At 41.8% G+C, this 22,152-nt stretch overlaps 1 protein-coding gene across 2 annotated transcripts in view; it reads right to left on the bottom strand.

The window, feature by feature from the left end:
• Nucleotides 1-7,603: 7,603 nt before the first annotated feature.
• The window catches only part of lpgat1 (lysophosphatidylglycerol acyltransferase 1), a 70,967-nt gene continuing 56,418 nt past the window's right edge, over nt 7,604-22,152 (bottom strand). The window contains exons 7-8 of one of the 2 annotated variants that reach the window (XM_015947452.3): nt 9,448-9,554; nt 7,604-7,965 (exon numbers count right to left, since the gene is read on the bottom strand). In XM_015947452.3, the coding sequence (XP_015802938.1) occupies nt 7,814-7,965; nt 9,448-9,554 (259 nt within the window). In that variant the 3' untranslated portion in view covers nt 7,604-7,813. Of the gene's footprint in view, nt 7,966-9,447; nt 9,555-17,867; nt 18,130-22,152 lie in introns of those variants that run through there. The other variant, XM_070548771.1, reaches the window with a different exon arrangement.

Here is a 22,152-nt window from a genome sequence, read left to right on the forward strand (position 1 = left end):
AGAGGGAGCTTGCGAGGGACCTTGGGCAAGCAACAGTATCTTTCTTGCAGATTAAAAGCACCAGTTAAGACTTATGTCTCCAAATGACCAGATACTGAAGAGGGCACACTGTAGATGAAAACTGACCATTTCTGGAGGCTATAATAGGCTAAATACCCCAGAATACTGCTGTTAAATTACAACTGTTTAACTTTGAAAATGGCATCTCATAAGTCCTAAAACTTTTTTGTTAAACCACTCAAACCTCCTAAATAAGGAATTCATCTATTTCATTTATCTCTCCTCCCCAAAACTTTTATGACTACTTAGGCATCAACATTTTTATTTTCATTTTAAACAAGGATAAGCTCTAAATGATTGTTTTTTGCATTCTCCCCAAACCCATAACAAGGGAAAAGCAACTTTAATTTTAGTTTTGGCTTGTAAAACTCAAATCTGAGAGGAGTAAATCCTCTCAGTGACAGATGATTCCTCTAAACGTGTGATCCCCACGTGGGATAAATGCAGTCTCTGGGATCTCTGTTAGTTAGCGGTCTTCTGGAACGATTCCGATTATCCTCTCTGCTTGCCAGCACCACACATCGAGTGAGATCCCAGAGCCGGTCTGTCAGTCTGCCTCTGCAAAGGTCACTCCTCCAAAGAGCTGGAGGAGTTTGGACATCAGCCAGGAACAGTTGTGGGGAGGAGGAGGAGGATGAAGAGGAGGAGGGAGCGAGTGGAAAACTGACAGCTAAAAACAACAGAGACGATTGGATGCTGGAGGCGGCTCTGATGTCAGCCATCCCTGTTAAAGGAGGAGGAGATCCGGGGCAACAGGGAGGAGGACAGATATCTCCATCCCACAGTGACCTCCTCACCTCGGCTGAGGTGACTGTAATCGAGATTATGAGTGGCTTTTAGACCTCCCATGACCTGGGATTCCCTTGTTGGGGAAACATTTCCTCCAGAGCTGGAAATGGCTGTGGAAATCTACTGCTAATTTTTCATGCAAATGATTTAGCAAACATTTTTTTTTACTATTTCTTATTTTTCTACCATTTAGAAAACTTTCATCACATTTAAATGGAAATTGCATAAAAATCGTCATTTACCAACATATTATGTTTGGCATAATGTTGGCTTCACCTAGGTATTAAATAAAAATATAAATAATAAACCAAAACCTAAATGTTAAATATAAACTTAAAATTTAATTATAAATATTAACTTTACTGTGAAATCTAAACCTAAATATTAAATCAAAATAATTGTTAAATCTAATTCAAAATATTAAACTTAAACCTGAATGTTGAATCTAAATTTTAAATCTGAATAAAAATATCAAAACTAAATTTAAATATTAAATCTGAATCAAAATATTAAATCCAAACTTATTAAATCTAAATCTAAATATTGAATGTAAACCTAAAAGATTATTCTAAATGTCAAATCAAAATCTAATTGTTGGTTATGAATCTAAATATTGATAATGAATCTAAATGTTAAATCAAAACCCAAACATTAAATCTACATCTAAATGTTAAACCTAAACATAAATGTTAAATATGAATCCAAATAATAAACTTAAACAGGAATGTTGAATCTAAAGGTTAGATCTAAATCTGTGAGCTACATATTTGAGTATTCAAGGTGAAAGATAGAGAGCACAACTGGTCAATATTTGTTGTTGGCGGGGCCACAAATGTCATGGGTAGTTTGAGGGGTGTGGTTAACTAGCTTAAAACCAAAAGTTTTAGCTAACCGATTTAGATTTAACATTTAAATTAGGGATGGACAATATATCGGTATCAATATCTGTATCGGCCGATGTTAGTAATTTTTTAACATATCGGTATTGGTTCGATAAATAAAACCAGGCCGATATAAACAACCAATATTATTTCCGTCTTGTCTCCATTTGTTTGCCTGTTTCAGAGGGCGAGGGAGGTGATGTGTAATTGTTTAGTCATGTAAACAGTGAATGAAATTGTCTCAGAACCGAAAATGTGTGTGTTGTGTGTGTACATAATAACGTACATTCAGCTTTAATAATTTTCATTCTATACAATATCTGCTGATTTTAGAAGCATTAATGTCAGTATATCGTTGGCAAATATCGATTATCGGCCATAGCGGTGATCTTAATATCGAATATCGGTATTGGCCCAAAAATTTCATATCGGTGCATCACTAATTTAAATGTAACATTTGTATTTAAATTTTAGGGTTAGATTAAACATTTGTATAGCTGAAATATGAAATGTTGACGATTTAATGATTTTTAGTCAATTTCCAACTAAAATGTAATGAAAGAGTCTTACATGTAAGAAAAATAAGCTAAAAATGACAGTATGCCCATGTCCAGATGTCTTCGGGTACACCCAGGACCGGCTGCCAGTCCATCGCTGCATGGGCCAACAAACCATGCTCGCACACACTCACACCTAAGGACAATTTAGAGAAACCGATCAACCTGCCAGTCACTTTTTTGGACAGAGAGACCCCAGGCCAGGAGGTGAACCCAGGACCTTTTTGCTGCAAGGCAACCACTGCGCCACTGTGCAAAAATGGTTATTGTGGTTTTAGACAGGATCTATGGAAAAGTATTTTCTACCGGAACGTTGACATCACCTCTTCAGATATGGATCAAGTATGGCTTGATCAGCCGCAGCAGGTCAGGAGGCTCCATGAAGCTGTCACAGTCACATTCAGTTCTCAACAGCTGGATGTTTTACTGCTCGCTGACTCAGGGGACGCCTCCATCACTGGAGCATTCACGAGGGAGCGAGCATCAAAGCACGACACCGGGGACCTCAGGGGAGCCGAGGAATAGTTGCAGCTGTGAAATGGATCATTGCAGGTGACTGAGGTGGTGCATCTGCAGAGGGCATTAAAGTTATTCTGGAGATGGATTTGTCAGTGTGACCTTGGTCTTCTCCATGAGCAGACCAAACGGAAGAGTAGCCAGACTGCCTCTTCACAGTTAACCTTTGGTATTTTGGTACAGCTTGGTGCAGATTTGATCCCATTTTCCAGCTCACTTCCTGCTGTTCAGCCTCACATGCCTAAAGCATGTGGCGTCTCCTGCAGACCTGACCCTCCACTGTGCAGCAGTGCAGAAAATTTGAGGCCAGCTGGCAAAACAAAGCATGTTTTATTTCATTTCTGACGTTAAAATTGGTGGCCTGCTAGCTGGATCTGCAATATTCTCCCCCATGGACGTAATTTTCACTTTAGAAGTGGGGGGGGGGGGGGGGGGGGACACGGGGGTGGCGGTGGGAGGGGTATCTTTACAGTATGTTCTAATAGGAAACAGGCTTCAACACAAAAGGTTGTTTTCTGCTTGGTCCTAGAGCTCAACCAGTGTCAATTTAATATAAAATAATATTGTTTTTGGATGGTAAAAAGTGCAGGGGTCAAAACTTGACTATGGAAAAAGTGGGGGGGGACATGTCCCCCCTGCCCCCCCCCCCCAAAATTACGTCCATGTTCTCCCCCAAAAAATGCAAACAAAGACTAGACCGAGAACCTCCTTCTTCCTCCCCTAAAAGTTTTGAGTCTTATTTAGCAACAATTTGTAAATGTTTAGCAATGAGCTGAAATTCACTTCATCCTGAAATAAATAGAATGCATTAAAGTTGCGTTATCACACCTATCCCCTGCATCAGTAAAAACAGTTAAGTATTTTGGTGAAGGTTCTCAGTCATCATCATGGTAATCTAAAGAGGCTAGAATGAAGGTAGCTGCCTTCATTCTAGCCTCTTTGGATCCTTTTAATCATAGAAGCATAACAAGTGAAAGATCTGGTTAGGAGACATCTCCAGGGACATGCTGTTCTGACTCAAACAACACAGTCTGAAACAATAAATGTAGTTTCTTTGTTAATGTCTAATGTTTTCACATTTAAGCATTAAGTAATGTGAACGCACGAAGAAATCGGAACATTGACAACACGTGTAGAGTCAGTAATGATGTTAGAGGTCCGTTGGGTTAATGTACTGTTGAATTTAAATGTTATAATCATCAATAGAATTATTTACGAAAAAAATTACAAACTTTTCATTTTAAGCTGGGAAACATTTATGAGCTTATGCTAATTTAACATTAATTTCATAAGCGGAGCAGCCTTGGCTAAATTCAGAGATGGCTTTGGTCCCAGGGCCTGGAAATCACAGAGTCCACTCCTCAGGGATGGCCCAAATAAAGAGATTTCCTCAGTGGGATATATTAAGTATAAATTATTGTTATTTTTTTAATGTGTCTGTTAATTAGAGCAGCAAGCTATCATTATTTTATTAATAAAAAACCCATTAAACTAGTCTGTAGAAAGTGGGTTAATTAGTTTTGAGAACAAGATATTAATGAATTAGCTGAAAGGTAAAAGTTCACACATTTTTTCAACACATTTGCAGTGGTCTCTAGAATAAATGAATGTGTGGATCTCCGTGAAAAAAACTCTGGCGCTACTGTTTCAGGAAGTAAAGAGGGGAGCAGGTGGCAGGAATTGGAGTTTTACTTCCTGATATTTGGACATCTTGCTTCTGATTGGCTAACAACAGCGTGACGCTACCTGACAACAGGAATGTTGATGTTTTATCTCCACAAATTACACAAGCCTGAAGGAGTTCTGCCATGTGGTGAAGATGCTAATGCTAATGGTTAGCTTCTACTAACCATGATGTTCTTTGGGGTTTCTCTCCATCCATCCATTATTCATACTCGCTTATCCACGCAGGGGCTGGTGCCTATCTCCAGCAGTCTTCAGGCAATCAGGCGGGGTACACACTGGACAGGTTATCAGCCCATCGCAGGGCAACACAGAGACACACAGGACAAACAACCACACTCACACATAAGGACAATTTACAGAGGCCAATCAGCCTGACGGTCACGTTTTTGGACTATGGGAGGAAGCCGGAGCACCTGGAGAGAACCCATGTGCAAATTCTTGCAGAAAGTCCCCAGGCCAGGAGCTGAACCCAGGAGCTTCTTACTGCAAGGCAACAGCGATAACCACTGCACCACTGTGCAGCCCCTCTGCTGTTTCCTGGATGCTAAACCGACAGTCCATTAATTCTAATTTTCAGTGTGACATAGATCTGACTGGCTTTTCTAATCCAAGCGTTTCCTCGTCCATTTTCTTTTGGCGACAAAAGCAGGAAATAAGAGTAGAGGACTATTTTCACTTTCAGCCCGCATGTGGAACTCGGAGTGACCAGTCATATTTAAAAATTAACAAGTAAAAAACGGTTTCTCAGCGAACTTGGTCTTTAAATGCACAAAAAACACATTTGCAGTTAAGATTTTGTCTGATGAGTAAAATTTCAGAGTTCCTACACTTACTGCTTCAGTAAAGTCTGATTCTTCCACTTAAGTATAATTAAAAAACAAAAGATGTTAATAAATTGTTTCTAATCTGAATGTGAGCATCTTGAAAGTGAGTTTTCTAAAGAATATGTAAGAATATTGTAGGGTTAGGGATGGGAGACGATCAAAATAAAATGTAATCATATTCAGGAAAATACAACAAATTAATATCTGTATACTCTTACTTCAGTGGTTTGCATTTAGTAGGGAAAAAATACACTAAATCAGTAAATTATTTTTTATTCATATATATATATATATATATATATATATATATATATATATATATATATATATTATTGGAATAAAAACTACCATTTTCTTTTTTCAGAGTCACCATCACCACAAAAAAAAAAAAATCATACAATGAAGAGATGCACACTGTTAGGGTCTTTATGATGTTTTATTCCAGCACAAGTTCCTTGTGTTGTAAAATGGCTGTGTAGCTAGGAATTAAATGAGAAGTACAAAATGGAAAATTAAAGTCGATTCTAGTACAACATGTTTAAATCCTCCATTGTGTTCATTTCCTAAACCCACTCCTAGAAGAACGTCATTTTCCTGCTTTCTTTGGAAACACGGTTGAACATAAAAGAAGAAAAAAAATGGACGATGTTTTAATTTCAAGTCACTCTCACAATGAAAGAGGGGGTCTGAAATGTTCTCACCTACCTGAACAGGTAGCCCTTTTTTTTATTTCACACAGTTTTTACCAACAGTGGCACAGCAGGAGGACAGCAACGAAAATGCACCTTTTTTGCATTATTCTGACAATGATATAACGATTGTTCCTCCATCGTTTTAATAATTAAAGCAGAATCATTAAGCTACTAATTAATCTGACCTCACAACAACAGTTTAGGAAAGCTCCCCTCGATTGGCCCACTTTTATCTCGACACCATTTTCATAAAAAAAACAAAGGTGCCACATAGGAGTGTGAGGAAACTGCATTATTTAAGATAGTGATAAGGCTTGAGAGTTCTTCCATAATAAAAAAAAAAGGAAAACATAGGGTAATACTGAATAAACAAATTAGAATTATTAAAATTATTACAGGCCAAAAAAAAAATATATAAAAAACAGGGTAGACACTGCAGTCACTTCCCACATTTTCTCAACTTTATGTACAAGATTTAAACATACGCGTTGAAAAGAACGGCTCAAGTCCTCTAAAAGAATGAAATGTCGACCACTGGAGGTGAATCTGGATTCAAACGTCACAGAGCAACACGACATGAGTCATATATATATATAAAAATGAGGGGTAAAGACAACCACACACACTCACTTAGGCAGGTTATGCTGTAAATTTACAGTTTTTGACACCTACGATTCTGTTTGCCAAAATCTCTACAGTAGAACGCAGAACATCGGGATAGCTTCTATAAAAACAAACAAAAAAGGTCTTTTTCCCACTGCCGACGTTAAGCATATGGCTTAAATATCTGTGAAGTCCATTAGGGGGAGTTCTCCTCACCGGCTCAGGGTTTGTGCGCATTTTTAGACGCTAACAGCAACAGCAGAGAGGGCGAGACGAAGAATTCTCAGAGCTTTCCCTGCCTTTTATGTTTTGAAAATCAGGATTATTTAGCTTTTTTTTTTTTTTATAACAATTTTTACTCAAAGTGATCATCCTTTTGAACAAGATCCATCTTTTTATCAACAGCAAGCTGAAAGAAAAAAAAAAAGAAAAAAATAAACCCGCCACAGAAGACAAGAACGGTCCTGACGATGGAGAAATAATAAAAAAACGAACCCATCAACAACAAATACAATGGCCGTTGTTGTGAAGATATGCGGGTCAGGGGAATAAATAAATAAAAACATCGACAGCTACCATTTTTGGAGTCTTTCCTAGGGCGGGAGTGGGGGGGGGGGGGGCGTATGGATCCTTAGTGCAATGAAGGCCAAAGGAGCTGCGTCGCTCTGGGACGTGTCGCCAGCCAGAGAGGTCCGCTGGGCTTCAACGACTCTCACGAGGAAGAAGAGTAAGGGCGTTTTACATCTAATCCAATGTTACCTGTTCACGTTTTTGTCCGTACTTCCTCCGTAGAGCTGCTGCTCCTAAAGCCTCGGAGGGGAGTCTGGTCCGGTCCAGAGCGCCTTCTGGTGGAGTCCTGAGCCTTGTTTCATTAACTCGAGTAAAAGTCATGTACACGTCTACATGAATGGGGGTGGGTGGGGGGGTGGGGTGGGGGGTGGGGGGGTGGCGTGTAAACATTAAAATGTGAGGGGTGAGATTATTCAGCTGGAGCGAGCGTGTGCAAGTCGACTACCTCTGGGACCGTTTTTCTACGGGTGTTTCTAGTGATTTTTGCTGTTGTTCCCTGTTAATCTCTCCACTGTAGCAGGTGTACATTCATCCATCGTAGAGGGAGGGGGGTAAGCGTGACGATGGGTCACACACCGACCGATCCTGAGGCTTCTCCAGTGGTCCGATGAGAGACTCTCGGCTCATCGGCGCTCTCAAAATAAACAGCAGTAGAGGTACTGGAGGACGTTGTACCAAATGTAGCCGGAGGCAAAAGCAAACGACTGGACCATGCACAGCCACATGGGGTCAAGGGTCATCGGCCGGGACACCGCCTCCTTCTGGCCTTCTGGAGGAGGGAATGATCCTGTGATGGGAGAAAGAAACACGGACTCAGTGCTGTTTAGTTCTGAAGGGGAGGTGATTTATTACATTGTTGTTGTTTAGAACAGATCATAAAGTTAACTCATTCACTGCCAATGACGACTAAAGTCGTCATTTGAATTTTTTTACTGTTTGAGCATCGGAACGAGCCCCTGCACTGAGAACAAACATCTCAGCCCTGAAGCCGATCTTCATCCGCATACGTCACAGATCACATGATCAGGAAGCAACACATCCACGTGTTTGGAGATCGTTTTGGGCCGTTCCTGTAAAAAAAGTGAGGCGCGAACCGGAAAAGCGTCTGCCGATCACAATTCAACAACGGATTATGAAAGAACGGATAACGCTTGAAACACACGGCTTCTTCCTGATGTAAGAGGTGAGTCTCTTCTTTGTTTTGGTTGTTTTGGCATCGACATCATGCTAGCGCGCAACGTTCTGTGACTCTTAAAAAACAGTACAAACGGTGAGAAACGCTGGCAGCGAAGGCCGTTAGTGATCAGGAAACGGCTGGCAGTGAATGAGTTAACAAGCACTGTGTGTGTGTGTGTGTGTGTGTGTGTGTGTGTGTGATCTTAGCTATAATTTACTAGGGTGTCCCATTCAAGAATCCTAGTGCCAGATTAGTTTATTTTTTAGATGACAGCACAAAATACACCATAGAGACAAAAAGTGGATCAAATGAGTTCCTAGAGGATCACAGTGTAGGGCGACAGTTTCTCCACACTCCAGGAAGAGCAAATTGATTTAATTTGCAGTAATTTTGTTGGGTCTCCTGATGAAAGGGTTCCTGTCACAACAAAGAGTTCTAGGGAGAACATTAGTTACAGAATTCCTTGTGGAATTCTTGGTTAAATGGGAATGCTGGGACAGGTAACTTACTGATTCTTAAGAGTGGAATCAGGAATCATAACAGCACTTATGTTTTAAGTAAACAAATGCAGGAAAACTGTATTGATGTCATGGCTTGATTTTATACAGACTCCAATTAAAGAGCAAGTCACCCCCAAATAAATATTTTTTGGCTGATAAACTATATAAATGAGCGTCTAATCGTGCTGCAGACACGTGTAGTCAATAATTTTGCACTTTAGTGCATCTTAGTTAAAATAAAAATTTTCTCCCAAAACTGTTAGCATTTGAATTTAAATCCGCCATCGCTATTGGCCTACAGATTCACTATGACTTTAGCTGGTACATTATGATGTCACAATGTCATTGTGAGTCTGTGTTTGTGTGTATTTGCTAGCGGCTCCACCCTCTCGGTCTGCCAGGCAACAGCATTTTGTTGCATTTTTCAAACAGGAAGTGGGAGTGGGGTAAGACCCTGGTAGGGGGTGACTTGCTTTTTAATTTAAACAAATCGCTAAAAAATTTCCACATAAGATGTAAAGTTTTATATAAAAAATAGGATGAAACATTTTGTGAGTAAAAGATGCGTTTACCTGGACTGTGTCAGTCATACCTGTGTCATAGAAGCGGGCCAGCAGCTCTTCTTTCTCCACAAACCTCTGATACAGCCAGTCGGTCAGCGCTTCTGCCTCAACAGGAACCTCTTTGATCGGGTACATCCTGGATCAGACGAGACGAAACGTGAAAGTTATTTGTAAACATTTCCACCAGGGTTGTAGTCCCGAACCCACAACAGGTGAAAACAAGAATAGAATCAAATGAGGAGAATAAATTATTTAAGTCATTGGGACAGCAGTAGCTGAAGAGGTGGTGACGGTGGCACAGGAGTTGAGTGCTGGCCTCATAATCGGAAGGTTGCAGTAGGGCTGGGCGATATGGCCTAAAGTCAATATCTCGATTATATTGAGGATTTCACCTTGATAACGATAAATTGACAATAACTACAGGTATGTGTAGAAACAAAAGTTGTCCACTAGATGGGGCTGTCACGTGTATTAGGTTGAGTCACATTTTTAGGACTGAAGGTTCTTAAAGGGACATGAACGTTGCCAACCTACACACATCTTTTCATTTTTTACTATCAAATTTATTGCGATGGAAAAAATTATCACAATAAGAGTCAGAAATTTGACACTGATTGTGTTGTAAAGCGCCTTGGGGAGTTCCAGTACTATAGAAGGTGCTATATCAAATACAGGCCATTTACCATTTAGATAGAGTGGGTTGTCCAGTAATCAGAAGGTTGCAGGTTCGATCCCGGCTCCGGACAGAGAATTCTGCTGTTGTGTCCTGGGGCAAGACACTTAACCCACCTCTCCTGCTGGTGGAGGTCGGAGGGACCGGTGGCGCTTCTGCTCGGCAGTCTCGCCTCCGTCAGTGTGCACCAAGGCAGCTGTGGCTACATCGTAGCTCATCCCCACCAGCGTGAGAATATGTGTGAATGGATGAATGATACACTGTAATGTAAAGTGCTTTGGAGTACTCTGAAATGTGTTATACAAGTGTGGGTCATGTCTCATTTAAAGTGGAACTTTATTCACATTTGAATACATTTGCAGTGGTCTTTAGTAGGAATGAATGGGGGGGTCACCTGTTTCAGGAGTTCAGTGAGTGAGTCAGACTGGAGTTAAGCTGAAAACGGCTGGTTTTGGAGTCTTATTTTATTATTTTCGCCTCGGATTGGATAACAGCAACGCGACTCTGCCACAGATTTTGTTTGCTCTGCAACGTTGCTGTTTTATCTCCACAAATAACACAAGCCCGGAGGAGCTCTGCTGTGTGGTAGAGTTGCTAACGCTAACAGTTAGCAGAGACGTTCTCTGCTGTTTCCGTGAATCCAAACCAACAACAGCCTTCCCCGTCGCGAGTCAAGATGGGTGAGCCCATGAATGTTAAGTGACAGTGTGACGTAGATCTGTCAGGCTTTTCTAATCCTAGAGTTTCATCGTCTGTTTTCCATCAGAAACTAATGCAGGAGATAGGTGTAGGAGACAATTTTCATGTTCAGACTGCATGAAAAACTCAGAGTGACCAATTATAATCAAAAACAATATTTAAGAAATGTTTTTTCAGTGAACTACCGCTTTAAAGAGACAGTTACTAAATGCAAAACAGGCTTTGTCTCTTATGCTTGTATAAATCACTTCATTTGCTTTAAAGGAGTTGAATTAATAGGATTAAAACCTTTTAAGGTCGTGTTTGTGTGTTTCGACTCACTATTCACATTAGCCGCCTTAAAATAAGCTCATGTCAGATGAATAAAAAAATAATAAAAATAACGTTAAAATTACATTTGCAGGCCTTTTTCTATAATATTTCAGATTTTTTTTTAAATCTGTAAAAATACAAAATGGAACGTAAATACTAATATACTTGATTGTTTAAAAAAAAAACGTCTAAATTTTCAAAATATTTTCTTTAAAAGTAATTTCCCCAGATTCTAGGCTATGTATCATGATAAGTGACTGTTATCCCTTTTTGTCATTTCTTTGGAAAATAATGAAATGAAATCATATGCAATAGAATGAATTTATCAACAATAAGGTGACTTTGCTGATGAGATCTAGTGTCTAACCAGAAGAGGTCTCTAGTAGGCTGCAGTCCCACACAGGCAGCTCCTGGTCACCTTCAACAAAGGTTACCGTCTCCTCCTCCCTCAGACGAGCGCTTCCTCTGCTCCCTACATTTGCTGCTGATGAGACAATGTGAAGGTAGAACAGCAAAAGCCTCTCTGAGGGAGGCAGTCAGCACCACCGGCTTTAATGTTTATTAAAAAGTGATTTCAAGTAAAGATTTCCGCCCTCAAAGGTGACAGGTGTGATTTTAATGGTCCGATGCAGATGCAGACATCATAACAAACCATGGCTGTAGCTCACAAACAGGAAGTAACAGCTGTAACTTGCAATAAAAAGCATGGGTGTGTTGCTTTAAGCTGTTCCATGCAAAATTCTTTCACAGTGAGACATCAGTGAGTCAGAACTGTGGCATTATGGCTGAAGTAAAAAAGAAGCTCTGATTTCACGTCCCTGATGTTTTTCTTTGTCATTTATAAGAGTTACTAGAGTTCCTGGTGTCCAGCTGAGAGAGTCGGGGAAAAAAAGAAGGCCTGACCTGCTTACTAGATGGGTAAAAAAAAAGTAGGTGGTGATTTATGGCAAACTTCTATTCAGTTTTCCATGTTTATCTCTGGAAACTTGGTCTTTGGTAAGCTGCAGTTAACCGTGTGGGAATTTGTCTGAGGCGAGTTTAAACATTTTCCAAAGAATTTCCCTGAAGGGTGGGAAGATGACAGTATTATTGCATAAATCTTTAATTTGCAATTCTAATTAAATGTTAAAATTTCTTGGAGAAATACAAATTACTTTTAACTGTTTATTTTAGGTTAGACGTAGCTACTTATCAGTACATGCAAACTCAAGCAATTTCACAAGATTTTGTGCAACCTGTTAGCATTTGGAGTGAGTTAACGGGTTGACTCGGTTACAACAACAAATTTTTGCTCTATTTCAGCTAATTTGATTGAATTAGGCTTGATTTGTACTTCTCCGTCAGCTCAGGTCGTGCACACGCATCGACGTAGACGTTTCCCTTTCAGACATCACCGTTGCCTGGGGAGTGATGCAAAGCAATTCCCTGCTAGGACAACAGAGGGCATAGCGCTTTTCTGAAGGTATCCTGCAACCACTGCAGTCACGTCTCTGATCTACGATAATATATTTACTATAGGGTGTTTTCGCTGCGCTTATGTGTTTCAGAGACGTTTAAACATGGATAAGTTTGTCCCTCATTGTCTACCACCTCTTCATGCAGTTGGCCACCTCCAAACTCACGTTTCCTGCAATTTTTCTTCCATGAATGAAAAGTTTACCGCTTTTTTCACAAGATGTTCTTGCATCTGCTCAGTGTCTGTCATTAGACATATTTGGCAATCTTTTTAATTTTTTGAGGGGAGAACAAGCCCCCACAATGCGGGACAGAAATTGAGGCCAATGCGGAAGTACCAAAAATTGCAGTTCCACCCTCATCCACTAGGGGCTGGTGTCAGAAGCGAGCAAATCCTCATTGACTCCCATGTTAAAAATACCAATTTCACAGCAGAAATAAACATGTTTACAGCCTGGTACCCAAACATGCTTTTGGTTTAAATGATCTAGTTTACACTCATGACAACTCTGAGGGGGGTGAATTTTTTTCTTACTCTTCTGTTTAAGTGTATTAAAAGCCTACAATTCTAAATAATTAATGAGCATCAGACCCACGTGACCGCAGAGCTAGCTCCGGGGAAGGGCCTCAGTCTGAGCCTCGGCCTCGCCTGAAAACTGTTCCGTCATTTTCAGTCTCTCAACTTAGACCATTAGTTGTAGCGTTTGTGTATTCTGTTTTGGATATTTTTTGTTTAATTGTTGGACAAAATGACTTGCTGTGGCATTAATTGCACTAATAGAGCGTCCAAGGAGTCTCCACTTCATTTTTTTCGGTAAGTAAAATTATATTTATGTATTTTAGGTCACTGCCGAGCTGAGCTTAGATTTCAACATGTACTGTTTAACCATGAAATTTAAATGTAATAGGTTAAAGCCCAGTGCATTTAACATAATGCTGCACTTTAGAAAATGGGTTGAAATATAACATGTTGGTGGAGCTGGGTTCCGACTATCGGCTTGTGGAGCTCTCGGGAGACCGATGTTTTCCACCTGGTTCTCCCCTCCCCACAGCTCGGCGCATCTCTGATCGCCACGGCTCCTGTCTGCTGCGCGGGCTGACGGCTTGTGGAGCTCTCGGATGGAAACCGATGTTTTCCACCCGGTTCTACCCAGCGGCAGCTCTGTGCATCTCAGATGGCAGCGGCGCTTGTCTGCTGCGTGGCTGCTGGCTAGTGAAGCTCTCGGGAGACCTCTGTGTTCCACCCGGTTTTACCCAGCGGTCAGCCCGGCGTATCTCTGACTCAGAAGCTCTGGTGTTGTGCAGTTAACTCCGGTTGTAGGTAGGTTGCTACCTCCATTAGCTTAGCTCCCACCTCCGCGTTCGCTTTGGGTTAGCTTCAGGTTAGCTTGTAGCTAGCTCGACAGGGTGTCGTCAGTTGATCCCAGCCTTACAGCCCCACCCTCAGCTCCACCTCTCTTCCCTTTTGTGGAATTGTCTGGGCTTGACGGAACGTGTGACATGGTCAAAATGGCGGTGGTGGCCACCTCCCATTTGGCCTCAAAAACGTGTTATTGGAGCCTATGGAAATGAATTGTCCAGTATATTTGTCGATGGGGGAGAATGATGGTGGTATTGACAAATTCAAAGGAAGTGGTGTCCTTACCAATCACAAGCTTGCGGTCCACGTTGCTTTCGACGGGTAATTTAAAAAAATTGGGCAAATCTCCGTCAACCTCTGCGATAAAAACAACTCTGTAAATGAAAAAGTGTAACAAGACAACTACTTTAAGATTTTAATTTTCGTACCCGCAGCTATTATTATACTTCCAATATACTTGTGTCGCCCACTATTGTTACAAGAACAAAAATCTACTTTATGGCCTGCAATAAATCTTGGCATAGCGTTTGCCTGTCAGGATACCATCAGACCCATCCTTAACAAGTGTGGAAATCTGAGGACAAAGTTTGAGTATCCTTCAAATTTAGTAGTCTTGTTGCGTCGCTTTGACGTATTCTGAAGCGGACCCATTTAGAATCAGTTATTCATGCATTCGTCACCTCCCACCTGGACTATGTCAATTAACTTATTTTCGGCACCCTGGTTACGGTCCTGCACAGGCTGCAGTTAGTACAAAATGCTGCTGCATGGTTCTTAACAAGTACCAACAGACTTAGCCATACCACCCCAGTTCTGGTGCACCTCCATTGGTTGCCTATGACATTCAAGGAGTGATTTAAGATCCAGCTCCTTGTTTATAAAGCACTCAATGGTCTTGCACCATCCTATCTGTCTGACCTGCTCATGCAATTTAAGCCGGTGTGCTCACTGAGATCAGCGGACCGCTTGCTACTCTGCACTCCAACAGTGAAATATAAAGCAAGGGGGGAGCGGGCCTTTGTGTATGCTTCCCCCGTCCTCTGGAATGCTCTACCCATCTCAATTCGTCGGCAAATCTGCAGCATTTGACACTGTCAACCATGGCTTCCTTTTGTCCACACTCTCTAGCATGGGTATCACAGAGAAAGCACATGCCTGGTTTGAATCGTACCTCACAGGATGATCAGTCAGAGTATCTTGGCTTGGACAATCCTCTACCGTGCACCATTTTGCCACAGGAGTCCCCCAGGGCTCTGTACTAGGACCTCTTCTCTTTGCCATATACACCACCTCACTGAGTGAGATCATTCGATCACATGGCTTCTCCTACTACTGCTAGGCAGACGACACCCAGCTCTATCTGTCATTTCCATCGGACGACCACACTGTCTCTGCACGAATATCAAACTGTCACTCTGACATATCAAAATGGATGAAATCCCACCATCTCCAACTCAACCTCTCTAAAACTGAACTACTTGTCATCCCAGCAAAACCATCCATACAGCACAATATCTCAATCCAAAATAACTTCCTATCTCTGGCTCCTTCAAAGGCAGTTCGAAATCTGGGTGTTGTGATTGATGAACACCTGACCTTTAAAGATCATGTTGCCTCTGTTGCTCGTTCATGCCGCTTTGCGCTGTATTACATACGAAAGATCAGACCATACCTAACACAACATGCCACCCAGCTCCTGGTGCAATCTACTGTCATCTCCCACCTCGATTACTGCAATGCCCTTCTAACTGGTCTTCCAGGCTGTACTGTGAGACCGCTTCAAATGGTCCAGAACGCAGTGGCGCGTCTGGTCTTCAATCAGCCAAAAAGAGCACACGTCACCCCTCTGTTCATTGAGCTCCACTGGCTGCCGCTAGCTGCACACATCAAATTCAAATTGCTAACACTAGCATACAAAGTCCGAGATGGTACGGCTCCCATCTACCTGAATCCTCTTGCAAAGGCTTACGTCTCGGCCCGGCCGCTCCGATCACCACAGGATCGTCAGCTAGCAGTGCCTACACCACGCTCAGGACAATCCAGACTCTTCTCATGCATCGTTCCACAAATGTGGAATGACCTTCCAAGCACTACCAGAACAGGAGCTTCCTTTTCGACTTTCAAGAAACTCCTGAAGACCCTGCTCTTCAGAGAGTATCTTCTAAACTAGCACCCTCCCTGCACCTGTTCCCCCTCTCTACCGTCCACTCCTTTGTTCCCTCCTCTCCATGACTGATGTCAAGTTGTTGTTATTGTTGTAAGCCTCAAGGGCAAAATGCCAATTATCACTTGTAAGTCGCTTTGGACAAAAGCGTCTACTAAAAACATAAACATAAACATGAGCTTTGGGTAGTGACCGAAAGAACAAGATCACAGATACAAGCAGTCGAAATGAGTTTTATCCGCAGGTTGTACGGGTTCTCCCTTAGAGATAAGGTGAGAAGCTCGGTCATCCGGGAGGGGCTCGTGGTAGATTTGCTGCTCCTCCACATTGAGAGGAGCCAGTTGAAGTGGCTCGGGCAGCTGGCTAGGATGCCTCCTGGATGTCTTTCTGGTGAAGTTTTAGAGACCTAAAGAAAAACCCAGAAAGCGCTGGAGGGACTGTTTCTCGGCTGGCCAGGGAGCACTTAGGGATTCCCCTGGAGGAGTTGGCCCAAGTGGCTGGGGAGAGGGAAGTCAGGGCCTCTCTGCTTAGGCTGCTGACCCCATGACCTGACCCCGGATAAGTGGAGGAAAATTGATGGATGGAGTTTCATTAATATCCATCCAGTTTTTATGAGATTTTTTGCAAAAACCTGACTTTTGTCACCTGAGGTGAGGAATAATTAACATTATTGTGGTTAAACGGAGTAGTTTGAGTCCCAAACTAAGAACAGTTGACCTGAAAAACAACTACACCTTGTGCCGAGCTCTCATGGACATCTGATAGGGTGATTAGAGGTAAAAGCAAACCATCCCACGTGGCTTCTCTCCTGTGACGGCAGGTATCAGGTGTCTTTCAGATTACTGATGCGCCTAAATGAGGCCTTTTCAAAATTCTTGAAAATGAAAATAATGTTTGGATTAAGACTCTGAGCAAATCAAATTCTACAACAAACAAATGTATTAGTAAACCGAATCTTGCACCCTTGTGTTAATGTTTTTGATCATGAATGAATAGATAACTGAATATAATATGAAAGCCTACAAAGACTCTCACACCTTCCAAGAGCTCCTCGGATCTTGGAAATGTAAACCGATAGCACAAACGGCGAAACAAAAGCCGACTCTGGCTCTTCATCAGAGGATTTGTGCATTCATGGCTTCCAAGTAGCAGCTGGTTGCCACAATGCTTTCCTGCAGCTGAAATATTCATGCAGAAATCAGATTCGTGAGGTGCTCGGAGCAGCTGCACAAGCTGCTTACAACAGCTGAGGTTGAACGAGGCACTGCTGATGTTGGTCCAAAGAAACAACAAGTTTTGATAGCAGGACAGTAATCAGCTGCTTCTGCTGGTTTTTTAATGCCTTGCTTTGTTCTGAGGAGGGTCCACTGGCACATCTGCAAACATAACAGCAGATAATCGCTTATGACATAAATTAGCCAGTGTGGCGAGTTCATCTGGTTTGTTTGTTTAGCTCTCGTTCTAGCTGCAGCCATTTATTAGGTTAAACGGCTGCTTGGACTTCTAGTTATTAGGTGTTAAAAATGGATTGTTTCTCTAAGGTTTAGCTATGATGCATCACTGACAGTCACGAGAAATGGCTGATGCAGCATTAACCGAATCACAAGTGCTCCTTCTAGTCTCTTAATGGGCGTTGACCGGTGGCATTTAGACGACAGATTTCCAAAAATGTTGCCAAGATTCTGGCTTTGACCATCTAAACCAAATTCTGATTGGTGTGCAGCTCTCAACCTGCTGCTTCGAATTTTGGTTATCCTAAAGAATTATACAGCCTGCATTAAAAAAATCTGAATATTTAGAAAAAAAATTCTGATGATAAAAGTAAAGACTTAACACGGCAAAATAATTTCGCCATATTTTGACCCGACTCTTTTCTTTTGACGATCTTAAGAACGTGGCTGATTACCGTAATGGCTCTAAAAACCTTCATCAGACATTCTTACCGTGAGTGGTGTTTTAAGAGTGCTCTGGTCTGCTCAGAAGGACATTGAAACCATCCAATTATAAATCAGGGATTCCCAACATGTTGGATTATCTTGGGTCTGATTCTGAAATCAAACAAGAATTAAATGCGACTTAAGGTCTATCAAAAAGCGAGGTGTTGGAAGTGTGCGACTATATTTGTTCACTTCAAAGTCACCATTTGATCTCGAGAAGTCTTTTTCCAATTTTCCATCAGATCGTATTGACAGGTCAGTTTCTTATCGTGTAGCCGCACGCCACACTGAATAGAACCAAGACCGTTATATCCGTGATTGCTTATCGCCGTGTGTGAGGTCTCTCACATTTTGAAAATCGACCAGATATTTTGTAATTATTGCTTCTTGGCAACGAAGCAGCCGATCACCGATTAGGCCAATTACAATCACCAAATTCCTTTCTGGTGCGCCTCTGCCCAAGGCCAGTCAGGGCCTCACCTCAAAAAAGTCCTCTTCAAACAATCTTGTGATCAACGTCCTTCCAAACGACTGTAGAAGGATTACACATAATATAGTGACGTTTAAATGATGTTGTGCATTTTAATTTGGCTCAAAGAAAACAAACACCTTAATCAATCTGCTGACTGCGAGCTGCATCGCCACAGTGACTGTGGAAACAATCCAATCAGCCTCCAGCAATGTTCCTATGTTGTTTTGTTTACAGTCGAGTGAAAAGGGAAACGTTGCAGTGAGGTGTCAATGCTGCTCAGAGTGAAAAACAGTATGGAGGCATTTGTATTTGCAGTGTAGAGCAGCAGAGTAATATGGGGATGATGGTGCTGTGCTGGCGTGAGTCCACGGCTGCGCTCTCAGCTCCGCTCTAACCCACTTGGCACCGGTCGGCTCAGTAACCTGACACTCTGGCGAACAGACAGACAGCTGAGGAGAGTTTCTGCTGTCAGGACGCTTCGGCGTCAGGCCCCAAACACGTGTTACACGCAAGCGATTACCAACATGTGATGCTCTATGACTACTTCAATATATCCTTAAAGATCTGACACCTGATTACATGCACTTGGCTAATTTTATTCTCACTTTGCATGCGTGGAATGACATCAAATGAGATTCTTTATTGCTGCTGTCTTGCTTGAATCACTTAGCTTCTCTGCAGTTTTCTTTTCACCCATAAGCGGCAAAAAGAAGCTAATGAAACTGGATCTGGCTGCAAATGTCAGCCCAATCCACAAGCTTTGATGACTCTAAAAAGGCTTTAATATCTGACGGTGAAACTTCAGAAACAAACAAGTGAGCTGGGAGAAAACAACCAAGAACCGCCCAAAAAATCAACCCTTTACAGTTTTTTTTATCTTCTTCCTAAAACTGCTCATTTGTGTGCAGCAGAACTGAAAATCCCAAACGTTTGCTTCTGATTGCATTCTCTCTGTCCAAAACCAGTGATCAGTTGTCATACCCTTCAGAAGCGTTTGTTCATTTTAAATAAAAGTTAATAAAGACCCTTTACTTAAAGAATACCAAGAACTCTTATCTGCAATCAGAGAGAAGTCAAAGGGTAGTTTGGAGTCCAGCAGCTAAATGCTCCATTTCACCTTTAACTCGTTTCCTCTATGTTAATGCTTCCTTTGTTCCAGGAAATAGTTTGGTGCAAAACAAAAAGGTTCTGCTGAGAAACGAAGACATGATGCAAAATAAAATATCTGCACTGCAACTTCGATCTTCAAATTGGTTTCCTCACGAGTCTGCGGAGGTGCTGATTATTCCGCTTTATGATAAAAAACCTGTCAAATTCTTAAAAACTTCATACACTTTGTTAAAGTGCGATAAGAATAATAAAAGCTAATTAAATATGGGGGGTGACGTGGCGTTATTCTAGCTCTAGTCTAAAATGACCACACAACACAAAGCCATGACCTCACGCAGAGCTGTGACTTTTATCTTCATGCCTACGTGGCTTGAGCAAACCTTCACCCTGTCACGGTGACCGTTTATCTCTGTTATCAGCACCAAAATCAGCTTAAGGGGTAATTAAACTATCACACGTATGATGGGGCAATGTGGCTGGAGCTGACTAGATATCAGCAGCTGTTTATGAGGGTTCATGGTCAAGGCCGTTTACACCAAATGCTAATTTTGATCTCTTTTTTTAAATCGGACACTGCCTTTTATCTACATTAACCCCAAAATTCCACTACCTCCGCTCCGCCCCCGCTGCCGCTCACTTCCGAACTCAAATTATACTGTACCCGCTCTACAACGGCTCCGCTTCGGTGCGGAGACTTGAGGTGCACAAACAGGCATGCGCGGGAGTTTAGAGATCTTGCGATACAGTCCGAGCAATAAATGCGGAAGTTAGATCCAAACACCCGTTGTGTGGGAGAAGCATCAAAATGAACTGTTGAATCTGCCCATCATTTGTGTTGAGAGATCAGCAGTGCTTGGATCAACAAAGTGTGACTCCTTTGATAGTGGAAACTGTATTTATGGCTTATTTTTGTGCATTTAAAGTTCAACCACCATTGATAATTGTTAAAAGTTGTTAAACCTGTGCATATGAAACAAAAAATGCTTTTTGTTTATCCATTTATTGTGAAATAACGGAAGTTGTGATTGCTCCCTTTCCTGTTGGGCGGTTGTGAATTCTGTCCATTGACTGCGGAGGTGCTCCAGCGTCCGGCAAAAATAGAATCAATTCTATTTTTGCTGGACGGCGGAACGGCGGGTGGCGCACTAGTGGAACAGCTCTGATTGACTACAACAGGACCGTTTTTGCTGCGGAGTTCGTGCCGGAGCGGAGCGGACAGGATCTGTCTGCTGATTCACTATAAAATATAAAGATCACATTATTCTGTCTCTTATCCAAACTGAACTGTTAACACACAGAAACAGGAAGTTTGATCTCCAAATAATGCTCATTTTTTTTAATATTCGAGTTGCATGGTGGCACAGTTGTTAGCACTGTTGCCTTACAGCAAGAAGGTTGCAGGTTTGAAACTCTGCTGTGGCCTTTCTGCATGGAGCTGCATGTTCTCCCCATGCATGAGTGGGGTTTCTCCGGGTACTCCAGTTTCCCCCACAGATCACAACATAACCTATAGGTTAAAAACTGTATGCCGCTTTGGATATAAACGCCCGCCAAATAAATAAACATAATAAATCTTACAAACGGCATGCCCAAAGTGTGGCTCGTGGGCCATTTGCGGCCCTTGGGAGTGATTTAGAGTGGCTCCCAATTGCATCTCCAGCAGGACGTTGATGAACAAAAACACATCTTAACATTTTTAAGACCAGATTTTTACTAATATACCTAATGTGTCTATGTTGAACCTATTTTGAGAAGTACACATGAAATAAATTCCCATATTTTTTGCATTAAAAAAGGACTAGTGACTTCATGATTTTGATATACGTATAATAGCTGTCCAAATGCTGCTTTCTGTTGAAAATACCGAAAACCAAACCTTTATTGTATCCTTTAAATCGGTTTATTCTGAAGTAGCCTTTCATGTAAAGAGCTTTGATCAACTTTGTCGTAGCTGTTAGCAAAACTCTGCAAAATCTGAACAGACATTGCCCATCACGCACTCTGCGCTCCTCTGACCAAGGCCTGCTCGTTGTCCCTCGTTCTAGGTGTCGTACTCGCGGGGACCGGGCTTTCTCAGTCCTAGCACCGTCACTATGGAACCTGTTGCCACCCTCAGTTAGGCTGTCCCCATCTCTGCCAGTCTTCAAGAGTTGCCTAAAAACCCACCTCCTCCGCTTGGCGTTTCCTGAACATGTTTGAATTTGGTCCTCTTTTATGTTGATTTTATCTCACAGTTTTCATTGGTTCACTTTTTCCCTTGTTTTACACATTTGTCTTCTACTAGAATGTTTCACCTTTTTTTGTAATTTGTAATCTGTAATTTGAATTGCTTTTATTTTCTGATTTATTCACTTTATTTAACTTTGTACTGTTCCATGTTCAGCGCCTTGGGCTTCCTGACAAGGTTGCGGAAGGCGCTTTATAAATAAAGCTTTGATTGATTGATTGAAAATCGCGCTACAGCTTGGTAGCAGAGATCAACTGAGGCTAAAGAACGGGCCACACTGTGCGTTTCTCGGACGTCCTGGACAAATCCGTCCTTGTGAACAGAA

The sequence above is a fragment of the Nothobranchius furzeri genome, chromosome 2 (genome assembly GCF_043380555.1).
Source record: "Nothobranchius furzeri strain GRZ-AD chromosome 2, NfurGRZ-RIMD1, whole genome shotgun sequence".
In the NCBI taxonomy this organism is placed as follows: domain Eukaryota; kingdom Metazoa; phylum Chordata; class Actinopteri; order Cyprinodontiformes; family Nothobranchiidae; genus Nothobranchius; species Nothobranchius furzeri.